This window comes from Plodia interpunctella, chromosome 8 (assembly GCF_027563975.2).
Source record: "Plodia interpunctella isolate USDA-ARS_2022_Savannah chromosome 8, ilPloInte3.2, whole genome shotgun sequence".
Taxonomy (NCBI): domain Eukaryota; kingdom Metazoa; phylum Arthropoda; class Insecta; order Lepidoptera; family Pyralidae; genus Plodia; species Plodia interpunctella.
The window spans coordinates 4,468,869-4,496,736 of NC_071301.1; the positions used below are offsets into that span (position 1 = coordinate 4,468,869).

Consider the following 27,868-nt stretch of genomic DNA (forward strand, 5'->3'; position numbering starts at 1 on the left):
TAGGCGACTTGAATAAAATCTGACACCAGATTAGCAAAAAACACTGACTTACAGAATGAAAAGAAAATCCAACGAGCAAAAGTTTCGAAGGACCAGTTCGCCGAACTTGGCGGATTCGGCATACATTGTTGGTTTTTCATTGCCGTAAATAAAAGCACACATACAAACTACGCAACGTTCACGCATTCCTGTCAGCAACTGTACGAGTTTGCCGATATTTGTGTAACCGGCGTCATAGTTCCGATTTCATTTGACATCGTAATCCGTTCAGGCCTAATAAAATATTCATAGCAGGGTTGAATGGGCGGCCACACAACAAAATACTATTGAAATAAAAAGTGAGAATTATTTTATTTCGTAAAAGAGATATTTTCCTCATACTTATATTAAGTAGGAGGAAAATATATCTTTTTCTGACATCAAATAATACACTCTTAGTATTAAATTATTCACCTTTTAGTTCTACAGGCACACTTTTTTTATTGTGTTTAATTTTATATATTTTGCAACAATTTAACTCTTTTTAAAGCAGTACCTAGGTATATTAAAATATTAGCTATTGGCATAGGGTTTGTTCCGCCCTAGAATAGAACCACTGTATATCATTTTGAGGATATCGTACTAAGGGACACATATTCTTGGTAGTTAATAGTCAATATCAGCATTCCCAAGGTTGTAAATCACAGACAAATCTTCAAAATTTTAAGGTTTAGTTTTAATGTGATTCAGTTGAACACGTGAAGATAAGAGATCTACTGGGAATTTAAATAATACTACACCAATTTTCTATAACCAACCATGTTTAAATAAAAATACACTTAAAATCTACAAAGTTAAATCTTGTATTGGGTTCTTATCGAAGAATATTCCAATATTCTTGTAGATTTTCTTTGCGGTCACATCAATCATGGGTCCACCGAACTCTTGTGATACTTGCTTCCAGTTATCGTTCAGGAATTTGTGCATGGCCTCACCTGGAGATTAAAAAAGTTAAAATTAACATGAAAATGTGATACAAAAGGTGTTACGCATCCCAAGCAATTCGAAATGGAAGTAGTATATCAAAAGACATTTTCCTTTTCATTTATATGTACGAAGTTGGAGGAAATACGGAAGTTGGAAGAACGAGAGAGGTCGCATGCGCATAGGCGTAAGAATCAGGACAGAACTTGAATAAATGATTTTATCTAATGCAATGTTTTTGAGAACATTATTGTTTATGATATCTGCATTCTAGCACTGCGACACTGTTTTTTATATGTAACCCGGGATTGAAGAAAATATTGTATAATATGTTGTGTAGAGTATCACCTCGGGGTGTAGACAGAGCCAAGAGCTAATCGATGGCCAGTATATGTTGACAAGTATTCAAATGTAAATAAGTATATTTATTTGAATACTTGTCAGTAAAGTGTTGATATCCAAGGCATCGCAGAAGGTAAGTTCTGAAAATCTGTGCTGGTCATTTTGTTCAGCGTAACACTGAGCTTTCATTTATGTCACTCCAGTTTTATTTGTGTTAGTAAAATGACGGTTGTGTGTTTGCTATAAAGCTTATTATATTCTATAATTATATATACTTACTGAGATCTTTGTTTCCATTGAACAGGTTTGTTAGTGCGAAGTGAGCATTTCCCAAAACTTCGAACTCGTAATGCAATTTCTTTGGCACCACACGTTCCTTGCCGTCAGAACCAACCTTCAGATCGTAATCGATATTTAATTTGACATTTATGTCTCCTATAAAAATATTTAAAAAAATCATTAGTTGTGAGCACAGATAGTTTTACTCCGTGAAAAGAGTTTAAACAGTTCTATTTGAATTATATCAAATAGCATCTAAACTTTATCTTCGGATTCAAATCAGTGCACAGTAAGTAGTTTGTCAGGACTTCAACTGCATGTTGTCGTGTAGATATTGCGATGTGACTTTTTGATACGTTGAATGATTGGTGTGGTTTCATAGGAAGACGAAGGGGCATGCAACAATTACCTAGCAGTAGGCTGGAAAATTCGTGTACATTAGTAGTTTAACGCGAACAGACAGACAAACGCGACAGAATACTTTGTTTTATAATATGTAAGGATTAATCAACGATATGAATGAAATTTTAAAAAGAAAAAAAATAATTTCATGTATCAGGACCATGTCAATCTGAAAATGATAATCCACCTTGATCTGATCTGAGTTCGAATCTGTTACCACCAATTTGGCCAACATGTGGTTTAGAAAGTTAAGTAAAACTTACTCAATTTCAGTTTCAACTGTCCATCTCCAGTGATCGGCAGAATCAGGACCTGTCCCGACGCAGAGTAGTGGCCCTTCAGTGTGCAGTTGGAAATAAAATCTACTGTTATTCTGTGTTTCTTTGAATTCCAGCTGAAAATATGATAAAATATAATTTTGACTTTTTTTTCGTATACATCGATTTTCATTTATTTACTATTACTATCAGACTTTTTGACCAAATCCTACGAGAATCACGTACTAATGAGTGGCCAACGGATAGAGGAATATGGAATGCAGAATATAAATACAAAATAGATTTTCATTTATTTTGTGAGTATTATTTTGTAAAAATATAGAGCGCCGTAATTATATAAAACATTATATAAAATGCCGTTATAATCCGTAATTATACAATAATGTTACGTATAATGTAACTCGTTTAAGTAATATTATTATGTTTCAATAAACATGATATTATTATGTTTCAATAACATTTGGTAATACTGTAGAATAAACGGCGTGTCAATACACGCCGTTTATTCTAAGGAATTAATGATTCATCTATTTATCTATATATTCAGCGTAAAAATATTATAATAATATAATTTCACATAGATTTCGAACACATTCAGCTAATTGCAGTTTGTGTATTGTTAGACATTATATTTCTCTCTAATTATATATGTCAATATCGCCATATAGGTATGTTAATTTGGAAATTAAACAAGTCTTTAAAAATCAAAATATAGTCTAAAACATGACCAAAAATGTACAGAAGGTAGTCCCCCGAAATACTTACTAGAAAAAAGTATTGGACCACAGCAGCTAGTAACAATAATTATTATTATAGTTTTTTTTAAATAATTGAAGTTGAAGTGCGTTTTACTGGTTTTACCCTTATTTAGCCTGATGGGAAGCAGATTTGAATTAAATTATAATCATTTGAAATAGAAAGACTTACTCTACGTTTCTGATAACTGTTCCTTTAAGACCCTTTAATTTTCCCTCAGTGAAACCGAAATGAAGGCCGGAGAGTTCGAAGGAGACTTCGTCCACATCCATGACGTCCATCACCTCGATACCATCTTCAGGGATACCTCCGAAGAACGAGGGAATAGCATTCTGGAACTCCTTCAGTAGACAGCTTTGGTCTTCCAGACTGCATTTGCCCACATTTGGTAATACTGTGGAAAATATGTATTTATATATTAACCACATGGCGAAATGATTTGGATGGTCAGTTTGGACCATTTGGTCCAAACTCAATAAAAATAATGCAAGGAAGTCTTTGCCCAGCCGTAAGACATTTGGTGATGCGATGAATAAATAATAGTTTTAAGCGTCAAGGCCCAGGGGGGCTACTATGAAACATAAAACACGTAGCACGGTTTTATGTTTCATAGTAGCCCGGTAACGATATGGGAAAACGAGACAGCATGTGAACGTTTGTAATATTACGTGAATGTATGTTTCGTGATAGGCCTTTAGGGTTCGTATGAACTAAAATTAATATATATCTATTAAATACCGTAGTGCGTCAGACGTTTTATTTAAGCACGGGTTTCCGGTGAAAAAAAAATCAGAACATTTTTTTTAGAATACGCACTACCTACTTAATTTTAAGTTTATTTAAATATGTGCGATAACATTCTATATATTATTAATTTATAATACACAAGTTATCTGAAAACATCGCTGATCGTAAATATGTACCTACGTTAGGAACCGTGGTATTGCGAAATTGAAGATAGGAAAGGCAAAGTTCCTTGGCTTAATCTATTAACCGATAATTTATTTCAGTAGGTATATACTCGTGTGATAGCAATATTAATTAAATTTATTATGTAAATATGTTTTTGTCTACTTTACTCTATCATACTAAATCTTTATTTCGATTAGGTAATTTGATGTTGAATTGCGTTTAAATTGATTTGTTTAAATCAAAAAACATTTAGCGGCGTCTTTTTCTTTCTAATTACCAATGTTTTAACACGCTGATTTATTGTTAACTTCAATTTGTTAGAAAATGTCAAGGAAGAGAACATTCCATATTGTCTTTGAATTCAAATTCAAAAATTGAAATTCAAATTGTATGATATGAATATATATATATATATATATATATATATATATATATATATATATATATATATATATATATATATATATATATATATATATATATATAATGATGTAAATATATACTAAACAACAGGTATTAAACAGGTACCTCTTTTATTTATTTGTTTAATATATAATTATGCAACGCGAACGTTGAAAAGCAATTATGTAAATATTGTTTATTTCCAAGTCAAAAAAAACATACGCAATTTAAATTTTAAGGTTGGTTATTGAATATCAAAGAATTACCATTTATCAATATATGGATGCAGATTCAGAACTACGTCTTGTTATGTTACTAGCTGCCCGCCCGGGCTTCGCTTGGGTAAAAATTATACACCTAAACTTTCCTCAGGGAAGAGGACTCTTTGTATATTGCTGAAAACCCCATGAAAATCCGTGCAGCAGCTTTTGGGTTTATCGCGGACAGACAAACACAGCAAGAGGACTTTGTTTTATAATATGTAAGTATGATCTATTATACTACTATTCAATTGTTAATACAATTTAAAATAAGCTTTATCACAGAGTAGGTACAGATAGTTGTTAATGTAAAAACTGAAACTGTTGCTACCGCTGATCTACCAAACATAAAGTTATTGCAATCCTTTTGAAAAACAGATATAAAATACCAATTTTAAAAGACTGTTCTTCTGCTTAAGTACTTAATTGCAATAAAAAACAAAACCTATATTTAATAATAATTATTAGAATTTATCAAACAGAATAAAATTTATCACGTGCATATTTAAAGAAATAAATAAATAAATAGAGAAAAATCACACTGATAGGGTTAACCCCAAAATAAAACTTGTATTTTAGAAAGCTAACGAAAATACACTAATAATTGATAATTATAGTAAACATCCAAAACAATTATCCTGGTCTTCATAATTAAATTATTTTTATAAGTACATAATTAAAATTACGGGGCAATTTTGTTAATTAAGTTTAGTAAGTAAACTACTCAAAATTCTGATTATAAGATTACATATTATAATTCCATAATTAAACGTCTTACCAGCTGCCGCAGCACTGCTGACTAAGAATACTGCAACACTTAGTGAGGTAAATGCAATCATTTTGAAATCCAAGTAGGAGTTCCCTATGCTAAACTATCACTGCTCGATGTTGCCGATGTCTTGCCTTAATATACCAACTATACATAATAAGTAAGGTGCACTTGTCACAATGATTGACATCATAAGAAAACTTAGAGGGCGTTCGTCGAGTGTGATGTAAACAGTAGTTCTCCAACTCGGCTTTGACTAACAATTTCGTTGAGGAGAATGGAAGTTAAAGCGGTGGTGGTCGATAGCCCCGCTTTTGGCGGCATTTGATGGAGAGGCAGAAGAACACAGATTCCTACTTCTCGTGTGTTTGTTATCCAATCAAAAGTTAGTAGTACCTAGGTACCTACTTACCACTTATTTGTGGCCAAATAAAACATCTTGATAAAACGTTGGTTTTATCAAGATGTCGTTGGAGTTGATAATGATTTGTAAACAACTTAAAATGTAATTGAGTATTCTATTCTTCGTGGGTAATAACACTAATAAATTATGGACTACTGCTACAGTTACTTTCGACGTTTCTTCGAAGCAGTGGTCGTTCCGAAATGGTAGTAGTTTATATATTTTTGAGAAATACTATATTTAATTTAAATTTTCCTCCGAATTTTGACATTGGCATAAATAAATTCGTGATGTAGTGTTTGTACTGGGTCACAAACATTAACCTATTAACACTGTGCTCATCAAGTGTGTTACTAACACTGAAGTCATAGGTACTTTATATAGGTCCCATTAGAACTAACGTAAGAAATAGTAATTCTTAATAAAAAATATGGGTCTCTCACGTTTGATCGACCGAAAATCAACTATAGTTTCGGTTTATTTAGTCGTCTAAAGCCATGTAATATGACTTTCACGTATACCGCCATCTAGTTGCAATAGACACAGTTAATCAGTGTGCAGTGCAGGTTTACTTAAGATATTTGCCGTATTTAGGTATGTCTAACAGTGGACTACAAATGCTGTTTTTGTTAATAATTAGGTACATGGAAATTTTTACTTATTATTCTAATGAAAAACTTGTGAATTTATGAAGAAAATGTTGAAAAGTAACTCCAATGATCCATGGCTAAGGATAAAATAAATGTATTAAATAAATGTATTAGGACAAACCACACAGATTGAGCTAGCCCCAAAGTAAGTTCGAGACTTGTGTTATGGGATACTAACTCAACGATACTATATTTTATAACAAATACATATATAGATAAACATCCAAGACCCGGACCAATCAGAAAAAGATCATTTTCCATCATGACCCGACCGGGGATCGAACCCGGGACCTCTCGGTTCAGAGGCAAGCACTTTACCACTGCGCCACCGAGGTCGTCGATAAAACCAGGAAAACGCTCAGATAAGAAAAAACTTATAATCACTACCAAGAACCTTTTTAAGAATTGAGTTAAAAAATATAAAATATCACAGTCATCATGTCTAGACTAAAACTATTAGGAACTTAACTTTTAATGGAATATTTCGTAAGATTAGAAAGTTTTTGACTAGATTGAACTAATAACATTAATAACCACCATATCCGATATCAATAGAAACCTAGTTTGTACACGCGTTAAAAATATTCACTGTCGTAATATCCGTTGAGTTGCATAAGCGTGTCATAATAATAAACATTTATACATACACACAAACTTTTAAGTTTATATTGTAGTATATAAGATATTGTGAAAAAATAGCTTAAACGACTCAATTAGCTACAGTGCCGCATGAAGACGTCAAAATGTAACCTTAACCACCAGCAAATCCATTTTTTTTAATGGTTGAAGGTTAAAAAAATTCATTGTCATACATTTATTTGATACCTATTTACGTAAGTATCGTTGCCTCATTTTACTAAAAGATGACATCACTCTACTCACATATAAACGAACTCGTGGTTCAGACGGCTACTAGAGTGGAACTCATGGGGCAAATTTTAATAACGTCCTGCAGGAAGACCAAAAATGAGATGAAGTGACGATATCAAAAAACTGGCTACATTGAGAACTACTACATTGATTTGCCAGGAAAAATTGGCGGTAACTGAAGGAGGCCTTCACCAAATATTTGGTTGTGTGAAAGAAGATGAGTTGTAGATGATACAAATATATTTAGGGGTATTTTTGACAGTTATGAGCAATCGATTGGCCCCAAAGGGCCTTACGCGATAAATAAAACATTTTTACCTGGCGTAAACGCAACACTTTTCTGTTCGGTTCTGTTGGCCCTCTATTGCTACGTCATTAAATTGGCGATATTTTCAAGGGTCTTGCATATAGCCGAATGGAATTTTAAAGGGCTAGTTATGATTTAACCTTCTGTGGTCTGCTCACTAACATAAAATGTACTATTACCAATGTACTAAATTAACGGTGGTGGTCCAATGGTTATTATCCCCCCTATGAACCGAAAGGTCCCACGTTCGAGCCATAGTAATACAGTTTTCATTGACCACCACTTGGTTCCGGAAAATTTTGAGGAAACTTGCACTTTATATAGTTGATAGTTATCATCTTGTTTGTGAAATGGAGAAGGCAATGGCAAACCACTCCATTAATCTTGCCAAGAAAGTGGTTGTGTTTATTTCAAATAATGACCATGACCCTCAGTCATGACGAAATACGGTTATTTTTGAAAATATCTGCCTTGTTTTCAAAAATATGTTCTAGGCAATACTTATTCAGCTATAATCTAAGTACCTACATAAGTCACATAACTAGCTATTGTCTTTAACTACCTACCATGGAATTAGTAGGTAGGTACTCCGACTAAAGTACTTACTAAATCCATGCTATCTACTCCTTTTTTGTTCCATCGACATTTTTTTTCTATTCTTAAACTTCAACTAATTCTATTATAGTTTATTCATTGTCAGAATTAACGTTTATTTTATTGCACCAGTAATAACAGAACCAGTACATAGTAAAATATAAAAAATAATAACAAAAAAGGTGATTTTATTTTATTGTCGTTTATATTTTATATCTTGATATCTTGATATCGTATTGTCGTTTATATTTTATATTTTTATATCTTGATGATAAACAAGTTTGGTTTTGACACACAGACTTATATATTTTGACAAAGTAAAGTCAACAGCATTTCAGTTTTGTTCAATATTGATGTAAAATTTGATAAGTACTTCTAGTATTTTTTTTTATTTTAAGTTATATTATTTTGTCAATATGGTCACGTGCGCACATTTGCTATATAATACACGTGGTTGTTTCTATCAAGGTGACATTTTCATGGTAGTCATTATAAGAAACAAAAAACTTCAGAATTGAAAAGACATCTGAATCACCACTATAATAACAGAAATATCATAAGTAGTTTCACTATGCTCTTACTTATCTGAATGGAAATTGAAGAAATTGCATAGCATTGTTGAGTTAGTATATCATTTACACAAGTCTCAAACTTATTTTGGAGTTATTAACAAAATTTTAGTCACGTTTTTCTAAATAATTATATTTTTTCGCAGAGCCTCTCTACAGCGTGTGCGTGCGATCGATCACTATTAGTCATTCTACATTATTATTAGTTGGCCTTATGATTGGGTCATTGGGCCGACTTATCATTCACCATTTAAAAACATTCATCAATATTACTCTATGGCTGCATAGCATTCACACTTATTTTATACTACCCTAGCGCCTAAATATTACGAACTAGCAAAGTTGTAGACCATGTCACTCGTATTTAGATTCCAAATAGATATGTCTGTCAATGATTTAAAATAACGTACAGTTGTTTGAAAGAAAGTATAATACCTTAGCTTAAATCGTCTGCATTGTTTTCGTATAGTACTTAAATACCTATAAGAACAGTTTTAGAAACACGATAGTGAACTAAACAATCTGCCAGTGGGCAGGGGTTCATTTCACAAAATATTTTTCTTCATCGGAAGCAAGTTGTTATCTATGAAAACTAAATTAAGTACCATACCTTCTGGGGTGCCTTGTTCCCTAATGAAATTAATGACTTTGAACCAAGCATCTTTGGATCACAAGCAGTATTTCACAGGACAATCACCTTTATTTTATGGTAGGTATAGACTTAACAAAGATAAATTTTTATAATAAAAAACACAAGTGCAAAAAAAATATTTATTTGAAACTGGCAACCAATTTCTTTTTTAGAAAATCGTGTAAACTTTATATAACTTTGGTCGACCAATTTATTTTTAACATATTTTTGTACATTTATCAGTCTCATATAATTACTACAAGAAAAATTTGCCCACCTTCAATTTAGTTTAAAATTACTTAATAATAAATTTCAAATATATGGATTATTATTTTGTATTACACATATCTAAGTAACTGTAGTGGTGACACCAAAAGTTTTCAATACAGATGGTGTTAGTAGAAAAAAAAACAATGTTACGCTTGAAAAGAGAAATACAATAACAGTGAGTAAAGCTCAAAACTAATGCAAATAAAATCAAATATTTTTTTTTCTCTGAAAAACCCAAATCAATTCGAATTAGCTAGACCAAAGCGTCTCTGTTCCATGTAGTTACAATGCAATAATATTATGCAATGATATTATTGCGATATATACGGTATATAAAAATTTTCATTTCAATGTAAATAACGTTGAAATAACGAGACTTCTTTTCTCCTCTGTTCCTTTTAGTAACATTGATGTATTTGTGATTATAAGTTACTTACGCCGGTGCTCAAGCGACATTGGTGGTCACAGGTGGTGGGACAGGGGTGTACAAAATAATAATTAAAAAAATACATACAATAATAATCCACTTGATACTGAAATAACAAATCTACCCTTAACTTTTTAATAATACATTTTACCGTAATAATTTTGGTATGGCTCAATAACTCAGTACGTAACAAGGTCCTCTAAGGGTTTTGATCGAAGGAACTTCTTTATGACCCCAAATATTTTGGAGTTCGGCGATTCAAGCATAGGGGTTCCAAACTCCACAGACAGCGCCTTCCAGTTCTCATTCATGAAGGTATGCATAGTGTCACCTGAAATAAGAATAATGTTGACTTAGAATTTATACTCTCTCTCTCTCGTACCTATCTATTCCATGTGATTTCTGACTGAGTTTAGACTCAGTTCAATTGGAACACAAACATTTTGAAAATTCGGCAATGATTTTGCAAATTCGACTAGCGACTTTGTTTTCTAAGAATAAAGACGTGTTATTACAATTTTTGGTTAGATAGGTATACTTATATACAAATCTAAACTATACAACTATCATATTTGTAACAAATTTTTGTTACAAATATGATAGTTGTATAGTATATCTATTTCTAAAGTTTTACATTAAAGAAATACATACAATAAAAAATACTAATTGAAAATAACAAAAAAAACTTGTCAAAAATTAACAAAATCTTTCTTCACAAAAAACCTAAGCTCTTCATACCAGTAATTGCCGGAAATTTTCAAAAGTAAGAAGTGTGAATTTACCATGGATTTAGTAAGTACTTCGTTGTACGGAGTACCTACTAATTCCATGGAATTTACATCTAAACCATTAGGTACACCACCACCGCTTCAATGGTTGGGATTGGTAGACTCACTCAGGACTTTGTTCCCGTTGAAGAGATTTGTCATGTGGAAATTCACGTTGGTTTTCACGTCATACTTGAACTTGTAGCTCTTCAGGTCGAGCACGTCCTTCCCGTTTTCATCTTTGATAATTTCAAATGGAATCATCATCTCAATTTGCAAGTTTTCTGTAACGCAAAATACGACACATTGTTTAAAAGTATTGAGGTATAAATAGATAAAATTTAGCATTATTTCAGAAAACTAACTAAGTTCCATAATATACATATACACACATGCCAGTCGCTCGTGATAAAATAGTAAAAATCATTAAGTCAATTAAGTACACGTTAAATAATATCATATTGATCAATATTATGATTATAAATTATTTTAAATAGTTTGGCTGTTAGAATCACCTCAGTATTTTTATATATTTTTTCTATATTTTATTTGTTTTTCTTCTTGACCAATAAACTATCTCGAATACAAAAAGAAATTTCTAATTTTTACCAATCCATAGTTGGCTTAAATACATTTTTAATTGGATCTATCAAAAAAAAAGAGAGACGTGTACTTTACGTTAGCAAAAAATATCATATTAAGGTTACTAAGTATATTATCTGGTATTTTTAAACTGAATCTACTATATTTTAATTTTTTTGAAAATTATATTTTTATTTTAGTAAATACATTAGTTTGATTTTAACTTTTTTTATTACATAAGCTTTTATATTTTTAATTTATACAAAAGTTTCTTGTACAATCAAGAAGAAGATAGAGCTTGGTCATGAAAGTTTTTCAATTAACTTGATAAGTATAAATAATTGATTTGTTAATGTTTCTAAACTAAAATATTTTGGTTACAATTTTTTATCAAAACTTTTTGTATGAAGTATTTTGTTTCATAAAGTCATAAAAGTATCCAATATCACCACTAGCTAGCCCACCCACGATGAGTATATCAAAATAAAATATGTTTTCCTCCTGGCTCGCTGCCATATCGCCATGTTGTAAATCTAACAATGGCTAGTCTAACTTTACAGGGATCCATATATGTATATGTATATGTATATGTAATAGCTGAAAGCTATGTTTGTCCTTAGGTCATTAACCATTTACATTCCAAGTTACATCAAAATCAGCTCAGCGTTTCACTCTGAAAGCTTGACAGACTTTCCTTTTGAAGTATAGAAGTACGTAGTACTTTTTATTATACTGTGATATAAGTAGGGAAGAAGTATTGTGCTAAAACTCATGTAACAATTGTACTTATATGACATCTACAGGAGGATATTGTGTGTTGCTATTTTAAGGCGGGTCTACACGCCCCTATAGTACCTACCTAAATCAAAACTCATTTATTTCGATTTCTTCTCAGTAATGGTCGTCCCGAAATGCAAATAGTAGGTATGTACCTAGCTTTTTGAGAAATACGATGTAATATAATTAAAAAATGCACATAAAACGTGCCTGTGAAGTTCTAATTTATGAATAGATGCTTTGACTTTGGAATTTAAAAATTACTAACTTAGTTTGATGACAGTATCCCCATCACCGCTGATGGGCAGGATCAGCAATCGCCCCGATGCCTTGTATTGTCCTTTCAATACTATATCGGCATGGTACATCAAATTTAACTCCTTCTTCACCATGTCAAGGCTGTAAATTAAAAAAAAAGCACAGAGGTTTTAAAATCTAGCTAAACATAGGCACTTTAGAGTTTAGCCGTTAAATCAAGTACATACATGGAACTTTTTTGACCATATCATCATCCATCAAAAACCTTTTTTTAACCTTTTGATGACGTGTGTTGAGCATAGACCTTCCCCCTATATTTCTACCCGACTCGGTTCATGATAAAGTTTAGCCATTCTTTCAAAAAAATGTTAAGGTCATCGCGCCATCTGTTTACTTAGTCTGACTCTATCTCTGCGGCCCTCAGGTATCTAATAAGTGGCTAGTTTTGCCCACCATCACATTAAAAATCTAGCTTAAATTATTTCTTGATTATATAAAAGGCCAAGCACATTTCCAAATTCATAGCAAACTAGCTGCTATTAGTGGTACCCAATAGCAGCCTGCAGGCCTTATGCAGAACTACACAATATTAATATAATCGTACAGTTTGGTCGATGTGTAATGAGGTTTATACATATACTAGACCTAGAGTAGTTTACATTGACCCTACATAAATCTAATGAATTCATATAGGTACCTACATTGGATAAATTTTATATTTCTTTCGTTTATGTTAATAAAGTTAAATACGTGACAAAACGAGGCAAGCTTAACGAGTGACTTGAATGTATTGTACAGATGAATACTTATGAGTATTAAACCATTGACCATTTAATGTTTCTTATCAATATTTTCTATTAACTATTCTAGCCATTTTGAGAGGTACGCCATTCATCTAAGTATTTTTCTTGATTGGTGTCCTAGTTCCACTGCTAGGCCAAGGGCCAGGGTGTGTAATTCAAACCTTACATCAATAGTTAACTGACAACATTTTTAAAACATATTGTTAGAATTTGTAACAATATGTTTTAAAAATGTTGTCGTTGACGTTTGCGCCCATGCTAAATTAACTTTGGTTGAACACGGGGCCCGCAACATAATTTATTTAAAATACACTCACTCAAAATTAATTTATTTGTAACCCTTACAAAGTTAAATTCGAAAACGGTTCCATTTTTGCTAAATGTCCCCTTGAAGTCATTTGCTTAAATACATTATGCAAATCCCAGAAATGCAATTAAGCTTATATGAAGAGGTACAAATCAGCGGCGTGTGGTTCCGCCCTGAAATAGGACTACTTCATCTAACCATTGACGTCGTACGAGGCAACTAAGGGACAAAGTCTTGTCAGTTAATAGGCGACACCCGCATTCCTAAAGAGGGTTGTTGACGTCAGGTGCAGACGGTCGTAAAATTTTAACTTTTTTACCTCAGACGTCGGACTTCGGCCGTCATTGCCATGAATGCAATCGGGAAAATCCGAAGATAAAAGAGAAGAAGAGAGGAGTCTCATGGAGTTCACTCGCATGCTATCCAAGAAATTGTAAACTTGATACGTACCTTATTTTGTCTATAGTAGCCTTCTTCAGCCCTTTGATATCAGCATCCTTAATGACCAGTTTCAATCCAGCTAGGTCCACCTTTATGGTGTCCACTCGCATCACGTCCAAGGGTTCCATGTCAGTTTCCGGCATCCCAGCAGCCAGGGTCGGCACCATACTCTGAGCTGCCGTCTTCATGCATGGTGAATCGTCAATCTTGCACTTTTGCATCGGCACTGAAAATTAAAGAAATATTTCAAATTATTTCTTTTTCTCTGAAGTAATTAATTTTCTAAATAGTTGGTTAGGTATATTTTGTGCTAATCACAAATTTCGAGTCTCAGCTCAAAATTGTCGAAGTTCCATAAACACTTGCAACACCTTTTTCATAATGCAATTTTATTTATATATTTATATATAATTTTATTATAAAAAAAGGATGTGTTTCCGTACAACAATAATGAAGTTCTGGGGAAGGAAAACATCGTGACGAAACCTGCGCACTTGTTAATTATTAACTTGTGTTTGACACTCCATTATAGTGCCCAGAAAGTTGATTTGTGTGTTTCATTACACGTAATGACCACGACCCTCAGCCATAAGAATACGACTACGAATATCTGAATGTTTTTTCATCTATTCTTCTATAACACTAAAATTAATTAACTGTGAAATTATACATAAATATTTCCACGTGATGTCTTCCTTACTTTGTATTCCTGAATCTCGAGCTTGAATCAAGAAGTGAGACAATAGATCTTTAATGAGAGCAACTTTTTCAAACTAAGTATTGTTAGTTCCTAGAAAAATACCGTATAATGTTACTTCATTAGGTAATTATTGCTTCAACAATTGACATACAGATGTATAATACGTATATTATTAGATAAATTAGAATAATTAAGAAACTCGCTTAACGTGACTAATAGAGGCATTACGTGACACATGCTAATGTAACGTCTAATTAACTGATTTATAGACTTTTTTTATATACGTATAGCATAAGTCTTTATTGTTGGACAAGATTAATAAAAACAGAAAACGCAGGAAAATCCGGACGTTCACAAAATGACAATTTGAGAAAGTGACGTTATAAGAAAGAGCCACACGGAAATGACATTTTGAGAATGTGATATTTTGCTAAAATTACGTTTTTAGAAAATGACATTATAAGAAAGAGACTCGCGGAAATGGCATTTTGAGAAACTGACATTTTGCGAAATCGACCATATTATTCACGATGCCATATGACTAAGACCGTTTAAAATAGAAGATACGGAAAGGAATTTTCGAAAAAAAAAAACCATTATTAAAAGTACACATCTAAAAGTTTCTTTCCCAAGACAAATGTGTATACGATGACTACACAATTATGTTTGGCAATCAATTTGTTTTGTTTTATTATAAATTTTCTTAATTATTACAAAACTAATAGTTAAAAAAAGTTGTTACATTTATTTTTACAGAAAAAAATAATAAACTGATAAAGATAATTTGACAAAATCTTGTACATTACCGGGCTGTGCGAACATATAAAGTACGCTGTTGACCCTGACCACTACATTGCATACATGCATTTGACCAGTTGAGAAATAAGCTTGCATTTTTATGTTAAAAGCCTTTTAAAAAAAGCTTTTTTATGAAACTTATTTAAGCCTTTGTCGAAATATTCTTTCTTCATCATGCCAAAACCATTTCAATTGCAATAGTTGAATGACATTAAATTATTCTTAATGTAAATAATTTATGATCGACACGTTAGAAATAGGTAAGTAAAAAATAAGATCAAAATCATCTAGATTAAATGTAAAGTTATAAGTGAACAAACTAACTCAAATCCACACTATCCATGCAAAAAGTTTAAATTTGAAATTTGTTGGATATCGGTCTTCTTTCATATAAAAACGGGGCATCGAATTGAGTTTACTGGGGAGAGTGACATAGATTACATTTTTACGGAGCAGCGGCCAACTGTTAGTGTACAATAATATAGACATTTAAAGGTAAAATGTATATTTATACATATCTAAACACTCGATAAGACCTAGTTCGATTTGAAAATGATCGCTTTACATTTTCTAAAGTTATATTTAAAGATAAACAAGAGTATGTTACTCTATATAACTACAGTCCAAAATTAATATTATTAACTATTTGTTCTACCCCAAAATTTAGAAAAGAAGTGAAGTCACAAAACGTAGCTACTGGTAACATGAAAACCGAAGCCTTATTATACACAATGAAATCAATACTCCGATCACGCAGAAATAGGTACTTGAGAGCTATCCACATGCGGAAATTGATCCTAAAAGCGGCACTGCCGCAATTGAGAAGAGAGTAATTCGTCGACTGACCCCGCTAAATCTGAGCCCACGGGATCAGTTCACAAATTGATTTATAAAAAGAATATTTTTCTTCCATTGACTGGCCTCATTCTAAAAATTTAATTCTTACTCATTAATTATAATAATATCGGAAACAATCACTAGACGATGTGTGGTTGTGCTCTAAGAACCACACCATATCTTACCGTGGTTGTCGTACGGGACGACTAAGGGACACAAAGCCTTGGCACCTGAGGCAAGAATAACATTGGCAAGGAGAGTTGACAGTATTTTACAAAATCTTAAAGTTTATTTTTTACGCTAAATCAGGGCTTCGCGATGTTAACGTTACAACTATGACTAGACTCAAATCTTACTTTTTTTGGGGTCAGTCGAATTTTTGTCCCAACTGGTCCCGATTGAGTTAGCGGGGTTAGTCAAGGGAATACTCATTGTGAAAATGCTTTCTTGGAGAAAGAAATGAAACTATTTTATAGATTTAAAGATAGCGATATTTAAACTAGCCTTTTATATAGGTTTATTGCATTTGATGCAATGCAACTGAATTTATGTGAAATTATTTTATTTGCGGAATTTTATACTGCATCTTGCACTTCCCTGTTTAGTTACATTTCACGTATGTCGTTAAAAGAGATTAAAATACTAATTGCATATTTTAAACCGTTACACAATAAATATAAATTATTATAAACTAACTGTGTCCGCAACTTCGTACGCGTGACATTCATTATAATTAAAATTTTACCAAAGATAAAGTATTATATTTTCTCACTTAATGTTAAAATAAAGATATTTCCTATATGGATAAACTGTTTTTATTGTTTACCTACACTGATCATAAGTTAAATCAAACGATTATGAGGTAAAGCTGAAATTTCTATTCGATTTACGTTTTTATTTTTAATTCTTTTTTATCCATTTTTTAAATAAGCATACCTATTAAGAATTATTTATATGATTGATGAAAAGATTTATTTCCTTGATTAGTTTATCCCTTTTCTTCTGCCAACATTTTTTTATGAATCGGATTGTAAACATTTCCCACTATTACTATCCTAGCCATTAATCATAAATCAAGACGTCTCAATTTTTTTGAAAAATTAAGTAAGAAGACATTATCATCTATAAAACTTTTTTCATTCCATTTTTCAACACAATTTAAATACTAAAGTCATAGTATATTTCGTAAACCAAGGTCCGAATATTGTAAATAAATATTTAAACATTTTAGTGAATATTGCACTTTATAAAAAATAAACTTACATGCCCAACACATCACCGATAAATGCATACATATAACAAAAATATTATATATTCCCACACACATTTTTTTTTATATTTTTATCACTGGCGACTACACCTATCACTGCGCAAGTTAACACTCAAGTCAAAACCATCCATTCTCTATACTGTTTTATATAACTTGCATCGACATTGCTCATTGTCAAGGCCAATCAAAACCTGCATTAGTCAAAGTGGTTTAAGCATGGTTTAAGTAATTACTACAAGTTTATGAGTAATTATTTGGTAGTGAAGATACATAATTTATTATAGTGTAATCATATATTGTAATTATAGTCGTTTTATTTATGGTCTGACTAAGTGCGCTTCGCGGTACGGCCCACATGGGAGTTTTGGGTAGGTAAATAAAATATACTTTTTATCTGCTTTTTTCTTTGGGTGGAGTAAGTTTTATTTCAGTACACAATTTTCGAATAGTCTAGGAAACATTTACAAGCTTTGATTTGACTTGAAATGTCTATCTTTGTCCTTATATCACGAGTGGAATCTTGCAACTCAAGTTTGAAGCAGATATCTTCAACCGATTGAGCTGTAATTTTGTACACACTATTAGTTTGGATGACAATGCATTATTATGATGAGCATGATCTGATGGTGAACTCAGGAACAACCCCAGATGTGGGAACTCCTCGACGGTTAACAGCACGGACACGATTTTTTTTGTCACACATTGAATTCAATAAGATCTTTCTGACAACAATAAATTTGTGTCAAAAATGACATTTTTGAAAAAAAAAACTTATATTTTCACATAAATTGAAGTTGGTACCTCCTGAATGCATGTTATCTCCTCTATATAATCGATCACATTATAGATAGGTACAGTAAAAAAATTAACCACATGTTAATTTTTAATTTATGACTTTGTTCTTACTCACATGTGAGTTTATGGGTTTATATGTGAGTTATGATTTTTTATGAACCCTTATTATTGATTATTATACTTCTGCCATGAATATTAAAAAACATCTCTGAATTTGGAAGTCATTAATTTTTCCTCTCTCTTTCTCTCTCTCGTAATAAACATCCAGCCGCTTGCCAAACGTCAACCGTCCATGGGAATGCTACTGTCGCCTACCAACTAGTAAGCGATAGTAGCATTCCCATGGACGGTTCATTTCAGGCTAAATTCAGTCTTAGTATAGTCCATGAATGTCGCACATTCACATGTGGATATGGTCTAATGCCATACGCCACAGGGCGGAACCACACAATAACTTACCTAGTTACTGTTAGGACTTTGTCTAATTCCAAAGACAGCTGTTTATTGTATGTATTTTATTTTTATATTAATTGGGATACACATATGGCAGAGTTCGTAGCCGAAAAATTTTCTTTTTTAGAATAACAACCTTATAAAAAATATAAAAAATAAATCTACGTGTGTTGCCAGCAACAGTAACATTATAATGAAATATTTAATAGATTTCGAACTTAGGGCGTTGTTAAAAAAATATTTTCTACTTTTTATAGACGTTTTTAGATTTCCTACCTTGTCTAAAACTTTTGTTGTTTGATAAGATTAGTAATTGTGTAACAATATTATCAAATTTTATCACGTTCAATTCAAAATCACGCGTTTACTATATATTGATTATATACATGTTAGATATTTTTCAACGCCGAAATAATTAAGAGAGCTAGCTTCTACCCAAAATCATTGAAAATCCTTCCGTATTACAACGGTTTAGAGCTTTATGCAGGGTAACTTGACATGCCCCTGACTGTAACAGTAGGTAGATACTATTTTACAGTTTAGGCAGACTTTCGGATTTATAATCTATATAGGATAAAACTGTTGCGTTACTGAGCGACTGACTGACAGACAGACAAACGCACAGCCGGAACTACTGGGCGTAGAAAGCTGAAATTTGGTGTGTAGGTTCCTAGGAGAGTGTAGGGGAGCACTAAGAATGGATTTCAGGAAATCTCAGGAAACAGGCAACGGATTTTTACTCACATACGAAGTTGTGGGCAAAATCTAGTATTAGTACGTATTATGCAGCAGGGTCCATTATGGTCGCACGTCGAACCTCTAGCTCTTTCGGACTTTGTACCCTTGCCTTACTTACCCGCACAGGAATTGCTGAAAGACTAAAATAAGCTTCATTCACTGCATAAATCTCGAACTGAAATAAATAAATATATTAAGACAAATCATACAGATTGAACTAGCCTCAAAGTAAGTTCGAGACTTGTATTACGGGATGTTAACTCAAAGATACTATATTTTATAACAAATACATACCTATATAGATAAACATCTAAAATCCGGGCCGATCAGAAAAAGATCATTTTCCATCTTGACCCGACCGGGGATCGAACCCGGGACCCCTCGGTTCAGAGGCAAGCATTTTACAACTGCATCACCGAGGTCGTCAAATTTTGTGGCTACGACAATCTGTGAGTTGTCCATATATTTTATTTATTCTCCATCATGTCGTACAGTCGCGAGTAGATAAACTTAGCCCTATATCTGACTAAATTACTACCACCGAGGGTCAGGTGTATTTGACCCACACTGTACATCTACATGTTATTAAAATATTGTAATCTAACATTTAACTAATAGTTAACTGCTCTATGCAAATTTACCGACATAAATGCATAACAACGGCAAACTTAATTTACAGCAAAACACAAAGATAACAAGAAAAACTGGTTATGCAAGTGTTATATGACGAAGATCTAGCTATTTCTGTAGCTGTGAAAGTACTAGGTACCTAACTGTTGTGTTTTCCCAAGGAATTATGTAAGTACAACAAAAAGTAAGTACTTAAAATTGGATATTTGTAGGAAGACAGGGCTTAGTGTGGGTTTCCATTTCCGTTGTCAACATTGAATAGATTCGAATTGAGACGCAGCGAACCAATTACATTGCAGTGTGGTTGTCGTTGCGTCGCAATGGCGTAATGTGATTGGTTAGCTGTTACGTCTCACTTCGAATCGACTCGATGGTGAGTTCTAAATAGCTAAGTCGCACTTAGCACTCTGAAATGGTGTGTGGTTCCTGCTCTAAAACAGAACTAATCGATATCCCCCCGCAGACAGCGTACGAGGCGGTTAAGGGACAGGGCTCGAAATCGCTATTATTTCCGTTAAAAGAGAACGTGTGGACGCAATGACATGCTACGTGTTGTTTATTTCATGGTGGGGCTACCATAAAACAAAAAACACGTAGGCAGCTATCCGAGCCCTATTAAGGAATGGGAAACCTTAACGGCAATAACAGCATTTCTACAGATTATTATACGTTGAAAATATACAAGTGGGAAATACATTTTTAAAGAACGATTAACCTGAATGTGAAAATGCAAGTTTTAATCAAATCATCCTACTAATATTATACATGCGAATGTTTGTGAGGATATATGTATGTATATACGTATATTTGTTACTCTTTCACGCTTAATCTACTGGCCCTATATTGTTATGAAATTTGGTACACGAGTAGAATATAACATGGAATAACACATAGGGTAATTTTTATCTTAAAATTCCCACGGGAGCGAAGCCCCGAGGCGCAGCTAATACTTAATAAACTTGCAACTTTTATAAACTCTCTTGAACTTTGAACGACAGACAATATAACCTAGTGATTAGCATTGATTTATGTCATTCTATTTGTGAACTGCGACCTTATATTATTAAGTTACATAGCCTTTATTGACGTCATTATGGAAATAATAATAGGGACTATTTTATCTTAAGATAAACTTGTATAAAACCTTGATAGGACCTAAGCACTAAGTCCCATAAAGGCAATATTATCTACTGGAATGTCCTTATGACGCATCCTCATTGCAAGTTGTGACTTGAGACTGAATTTCCTATTTTTGTTACGTGATGAACTACTTGCCTTAGTTTAGTAAGTTAAAATACACTAACAAATATAAAAACTAAAAAACAAAGCGATGTCTTCCGTTTAGTTTTCATATAATTAATTTTAACGGCCGAGTTGTACCTAGTTGATTATTATTTTTGGCGAGTTTAAGATGCCCACAACGCATGAGAACGACCAATAAGATTGTCTATATAAGCCACTTGTGAGCACACCAGCGAGTTCAAAATCGTTGAAGTTGTCGCCGTGACCGAAATCGGTCGGATATCACAGATATTGTTAGCATATTCATGTAATTAGTTCTTCTGTTATTCATGTAATTCTGTAAAACTTGTTGAATAAATAAAATAAAACATAAACACATAATACACAACAATTTATCAACGGGACTTAAGGACGTTTAAACAACCTTGCAGTCTACGTGGTCGCAGCCAAACTTCAAAGCGTGAAAATTATAAAATCACAAAACCCCCGAAAGTATTATGTTTTTTAGTCAGTCCTTCAAAAATAAAGACTAGATTAGGTATTATGTATGTGCAGCATATTGGTCTGAGCAGATAATATCTGTAGTACTTACTTTTAGTCGCGTTCAAACTGCATACCAAATACTTGTATTACTGGATTTATTTCGCTGCACAAAATAGGGAATTGGTACCTTCCTACTCAACTCGTTTTCAAGAGCAGTAGAATTTCTGCATTTCATTAATTAATATGAGTAAATTAAAATATTGCAAATGAAGCTACCTTTGTAGGATTTTTGATTCGAAATTTTATATTGGTACCTAAACTCGGCTCGATTTTTCTGCTCTTTTGATAATGAATGTCAAGGATTTATGACTATAGACACTACAGCCTGGATTAAATTTTCCATAACTTATAATAGAGATGTCAGGAAAGCATGAGAACTAAGTATTAGTAGCATTGTAGATAAATAAAGTTCGGTAGGTACCTACTTGAAGAGGAATACAAAAACTTAACACTTGTTCTTATATGTGAATACCTACCTATCCTATATAAGAAACTAAATTGTCTATTATAATTTAACATATAAAAAATTAAAATTAAAAAAAAAAAAAACGCCGTCCGTATGGTACCTGTGGAACGTCACATTTTGTCACAACCAACATCCACCGCAGAGCGGAAGGTCGGTGGCAATGTTGCAAAAGCATGTAAATATTCCATACTATCGCAACATGCATGAGAAAATAAACGTAGCCATCGACCTTGACATAAACATTATCCGTTCAAGTTATAAGATCAACCAATTTGTTCCAGTTACTTCTACACTTTACGCCACTTCCATATGGTAAAGTTATATAGCGGACGCAATAATAATTGTGTATGGAAATTAAGCAACTAGGTATTTCGCGGTTATTTTTGACATTACCGGTTTTTTGATCACGATAGCGGGCCAAAGATCTTTTAATTATTCTCATTATTATCCAACGTCAATTTACATGCTTTCTATATGATTAATTATGCGTCCCACATATACTAAGTATAGGGATATATTGCAGGATATATAGCAGGGATAGGTATATTGCATAGGTTCTGCTTTTAACTTTTAATAATGCTTGAAACCAAAAAAAATATATCCTGTGATGTCACAATATTGGAGTCAAAAGCATTCTTATAAGTACTTTAATTAAAACAAAAATGTAGTAAATCGCGTAATTATCGTTTCTCATTATTAACATACTAATAAATAAGTACTAAAAATTAAATACCACGGCATTTAATTTTTTACCCAGTCAAATAGCCAATTAATAACCTACATAGGACGATTCGAGTAGGTACCTACCTAAGTCCTACGTTACCTAACATACCTACCCAAAAATGAGAACAAAATTATAATTCTGGCTGTGTCGCCGTGACTAGCTATCTTATAATTCCTTGCTCGATATAACTCCAAGCCTGTAAAAGTTACATCGCGTAGAAAATTAAATTTCTTTTCTTTTCTACAAAGCATTAGGCTTGATTCTTTCCAATCTCGATATAATCGGAATTTCATTTTAGTTTCAAGACGCGACTTCTTCTCGTTTCCATGCAAATTGGCGGGAAAGCTTGACATTTGAATTATTTACGACGAACGTTCGAGATATCTGAATAGCCGAGTTACACTAGTGTAATTATCAGAATGTTTTTTTAATTTTTTCTCTTTATAGCATGACTAATTACGTCACAAGTTATCATGAAAAAAATCAAGAAATTTAATGCTGACTATGAAATGAATTAGTATATTTTAATACTTGATAATTTCTTAACCTACTAATGTAGGTAGGTAGGTATATTAATTGAATTCAAATCGTAGTCATTCAATAAGAATAGGTACCTAAGGTAAGATAGGTACTTTAATAAAATTATAGGAATATTTAATTATTAATAACATGGCATCACTCATGACTTGAGAAAATCGCTTAGCGCGTGACCACATAATTTCATAATGGGGCTTCTATCTAATTATGACTAATTAGGTGCTAATATTTTTTTAAGATCAACTTCATTCAATTTGAATAATTTGCCCGGTATAAATAAATCGATAAAATTATTACTTTGATGACTTCGTCGTTTGCTATCTATATGCTTGTAGGTTCTGGGTTCGATTACCAGCGCGGATATAAATATATGCCTACGATATGTTGTGTCCGTTTCTGGTACCTATGTGTTCATCGGACCCGCGATACAAGCTTAGTGCGGGCCGTTGAGTGTAGTCCATTTATAACCATCATCACAGCAATTTTATTTTATTAGATAATCATTTTGATACCCAGGGGCACTGACCTTCCTAATAAGGTGGGTTTCAAAAGTTTTCTACAAACTGTGCAGAGGCCAACGGCTTCCGAAGCACAGAGAAGCTCTCATTTTCCCACTCCTCTCGAGAACAAGTACCTACATCACCAAACTCTTTTAAAATAATAGAAATTCTAAAATATAACTTTATCACTTACCTAATATCCACAGTTCAGTATTAAGACAGTTACCAATATTGGTACAAATCAATGGGTCAGCACTCATCGACAGATTTCAATTTATGTTGACTTAATTGCTTGATTTAGCTGTTCTAATTTCCGCGGCAGTATTTGCTATTTCCTTTTACTGGATGACCCTGGCTCGGCCGTTAGTTGAAGGTAATCAATGTCTTCCGAAACTACTTAATACTTATTCTAGATTCGTCATGTCTGTTTGTCCATCCGTAAGTCAGCCAATTTATTCCGAAAATGTTAGGACTACATTCACAATTGAAACCGCAAATGTAACTTCCTCATTTATGCATTTTTCAATTTCAATAAATATCCCCAATAAGTATGAGAATCCTTGATAGCAAGTCCTTTTTGACTTTTTTGTAATATTGTGATATGATGCACAATAAATCCTTATCCTTATATATTATAAAACAAAATCCTTTGTCTCGTCTGTGTGTCTGTCTGTCTGTTCGTGATAAACTCAAAATCTACTGCACGGATTTTCATGCGGTTTCACCAATTTATATTGTAATTCCTGAGGAAGGTTTACATGTTGTATAATGTATTATGTTTTTTCCTAAGGGAAGCCGGAACGCTAGAAAATGGAATCTGAATTCAAATTTTCAGATTCAGTTTATATGCAGTCACGTCATTATAGTTGCACACATAGCCGTGGAAAAATACTAGTGTTTTCTTAAAATGCAAATGCTATTGTAGCGGGGACAATCACCGTTGCAATTTATTGCACTGAGACATAGAATATTTCACTTTCCGTAGCAATTTCTATTCTATCAACGCTACGAGTATTTCTTCCTGGATTGCACAGCGCTCTGTTTTGTTGGATTCAATTTTGGATTATTCGAATAGTGTCTATTTTTAGCATACAAAAAAAAATACGTTGCCTTCGGGTCTTTGACACATAATAATAAACTTGAAAATTTTGAAGATTCGGCTGCAATTTTGCAACGTGCCCTAGGTCAAGCCTCCTTGGGAACGCTATTGTTACCTATCACCTGCCAAGACTATGTGTCCCTTTATCTCCTCGGACGATTCAACAAGAGGATATGGAGGGGTTCTAGGGGGCCGGAAGGGAATTTTAGAGAATTTTGACCGCCGTCATTACCCGTTTTCAAAACAAAGAACCTTTGTAGAAGCATAAATATCAAATATTCATAAAAGGGGTTTGAAGATTTTACTATGGAGCGTGGCATACCTACTGCCGCCATTTTGATTTTTTTTCAAAATCGCGGCCAGCCATGAAACCTTTATAAATCGATAGCTGACATTAATGCCAACAAAAAATATTAATTCAATGACCCTCATAAAGTGTCAGGTTTCCGAGAAAATAACCGTCAAAGTTGATCACGTGATTTCTATTTTTTTTTTTAATAGCGACTATAAACCCATCTATTTGGTATAACAATGTGTAAACATACACAAAATATTCTAATAGGTATAGATAATATTAATAATAAAACATAGATAACTATGCCTCATGATATTTCTACATGTTGCGGCTACTATGTACTTAATAAGAATATTTTATACTACGACAAAAAAGTCAATGGAGACGTACTGTTCATTAGGTATTGTTTTAGGTGTTATATATAACAAGAAAATAGATTATATATTGTATTATTCTAATGTGCAAGCGAGACACACTACAAGCGGGGGTGGGGGGAGTGTGGCGGAGGAAGTAATTAACTATTACTTGTTTTATGTGTATAAGAAAGTCAAAAAGTGTTTTTTGTATTGATGTTATGAATGTGATTTTTGTGTTTGTAGTCTCAAGTGTTTAAATTGTGTATACTAAAAGCATGATGCTTTAAATTGTTTATCGGGCAATAAAAATACTGTTCCGAAACTGTACTTCTAATTGTTTTCCCTTTTGTGCCAATGTAAAAAGAAATCCAGGTTTATATAACTATTTTCGCAAAGAGAAATTGTAGTAAGTAGGTAACCATAAAACTATGCCACAATATAAACGTAAAGAGAATTTTTAATTTTATGATTATTCCTATCTTGTGTTATGTAGTAAATGGTTTTACAGAGGTACCTATTACTTTCATTTACCCTATAATGTCAAATGTCATATTAAATCTAATGACGATACTGCACTCACACATAGATGGTCACAAAATATGTTATTAAGTTGAAAAATATATCCAGATACAATGCAACATACATATTTGTTCTAAAAGTTTTTTTTTTAACATCTTTATTCATCAGAACACATACCCTTGCTTATAATTATGGATGTCACGTGATCAACTTTGACGGTTATTATCTCAGAAACCTGACACTTTACGAGGGTCATTGTTTTAATATTTTTTGTTGGTATTTATCTCAGCTATCGATTTATATACGTTTTATGGCTGGCCGCTATTTTGAAAAAAAATCTAAATGGCGGCAGTAGGTATGCCACAAATCTTCAAACCCCTTTTACATTACCCCGAATACAGATTATTATTCATAAATTAGGGTAGTAGAAATATTATTGTCTTTGTTGAAATTATGACGGTGATCGTAATACTCAAAAATTCACCCCGGAATCACACACTAAACAAAACAAGAGGTAAGTAGATAATTCAATTACATTTGTTTATTCAAACATAATAGTTGGAAATAAATCAATTCCCAGTACCATTAAATTTATTGTAATGTAATTTATGACAAAACACTAATTGAGAATTTACAATTTGATTTTATTTCATAGATACTTTGAAATATTGTTATATCAAAGTCAATATATGTTTTATCAAAGTTATTTAGTTTTTTTGTTGGGTTTTTTAATGTGATAAATTAGGAGGTAAATCTGTAATAAGTAGGTAAGTAATTTATTTTGCCCGAAATTGAATGTGAATACTATCTAATAAAATACTTCTAGTGTAGCATAATCTTAGTATTCACTTAGTATAATATTTTTAGAATTCGCTTTTAACTGAAATTGATAAAAATGTGATGGAGGCACTAAGAACCGTGTGCATTAATCACCTGTTCCATAAATTATACACAAGAGAAATATTGTTCATACAAAATTACAATACCTATCTTGTAGGTTGTATTATTATAATTTCTGACGATGATTATAAAAAGCCAACAGATTTATTATACCTAATTATGTAAATTACAATGCTAATTCTAACAATTGTTATTATCTGGACATACGTCAGTGGTAGGTACATGTTCCACATATCCGAGTCATTAAAGTAGTACTTATATAACAAGTACCTACTCGTAATAACACTATAATACTCGACTCTCAAAACGTGGTTCAAATCGTAGGTATATAAAAAAAACCTAATTATATAAAAAAGAGGGGAAAAATGTACGTCTTTGTTGCGTTTTGTTTTAAAGTTACATATTTTTTATACAATGTATAAAAAATGTTAAACAAAATAAAAGCAA

General features: G+C 32.5%; 2 protein-coding genes across 2 annotated transcripts; both read right to left on the reverse strand.

The window, feature by feature from the left end:
• Positions 1-782: 782 nt before the first annotated feature.
• On the reverse strand, positions 783-5,522 carry LOC128672041 (circadian clock-controlled protein daywake-like). The gene is made up of 5 exons (XM_053748932.2): positions 5,373-5,522; positions 3,192-3,414; positions 2,250-2,380; positions 1,585-1,740; positions 783-974 (listed from the first exon to the last, which is right to left on the reverse strand). The coding sequence occupies exons 1-5, from the start codon at positions 5,431-5,433 to the stop codon at positions 826-828; spliced, it is 720 nt and encodes a 239-aa protein (XP_053604907.1). The 5' UTR covers positions 5,434-5,522; the 3' UTR covers positions 783-825.
• A 3,991-nt stretch (positions 5,523-9,513) lies between these two features.
• On the reverse strand, positions 9,514-17,779 carry LOC128671765 (circadian clock-controlled protein daywake-like). The gene is made up of 5 exons (XM_053748513.1): positions 17,618-17,779; positions 14,029-14,245; positions 12,479-12,609; positions 10,980-11,135; positions 9,514-10,415 (listed from the first exon to the last, which is right to left on the reverse strand). The coding sequence occupies exons 1-5, from the start codon at positions 17,679-17,681 to the stop codon at positions 10,264-10,266; spliced, it is 720 nt and encodes a 239-aa protein (XP_053604488.1). The 5' UTR covers positions 17,682-17,779; the 3' UTR covers positions 9,514-10,263.
• Between the last annotated feature and the right edge of the window lie 10,089 nt (positions 17,780-27,868).

Coding starts and splice junctions, on each gene's coding strand:
- LOC128672041 (XM_053748932.2), bottom strand. CDS start 5,433: ATGATTGCATTTACCTCACTAAGTGTTGCAGTATTCTTAGTCAGCAGT. Junction 3,415..5,372: donor CAGCAGTGCTGCGGCAGCTG/GTAAGACGTTTA, acceptor TATTTTCCACAG/TATTACCAAATGTGGGCAAA. Junction 1,741..2,249: donor ACAGTTGAAACTGAAATTGA/GTAAGTTTTACT, acceptor ATATTTTTATAG/GAGACATAAATGTCAAATTA.
- LOC128671765 (XM_053748513.1), bottom strand. CDS start 17,681: ATGTGTGTGGGAATATATAATATTTTTGTTATATGTATGCATTTATCG. Junction 11,136..12,478: donor GGATACTGTCATCAAACTAA/GTTAGTAATTTT, acceptor TTTGCGTTACAG/AAAACTTGCAAATTGAGATG. Junction 10,416..10,979: donor CAACGGGAACAAAGTCCTGA/GTGAGTCTACCA, acceptor TTCTTATTTCAG/GTGACACTATGCATACCTTC.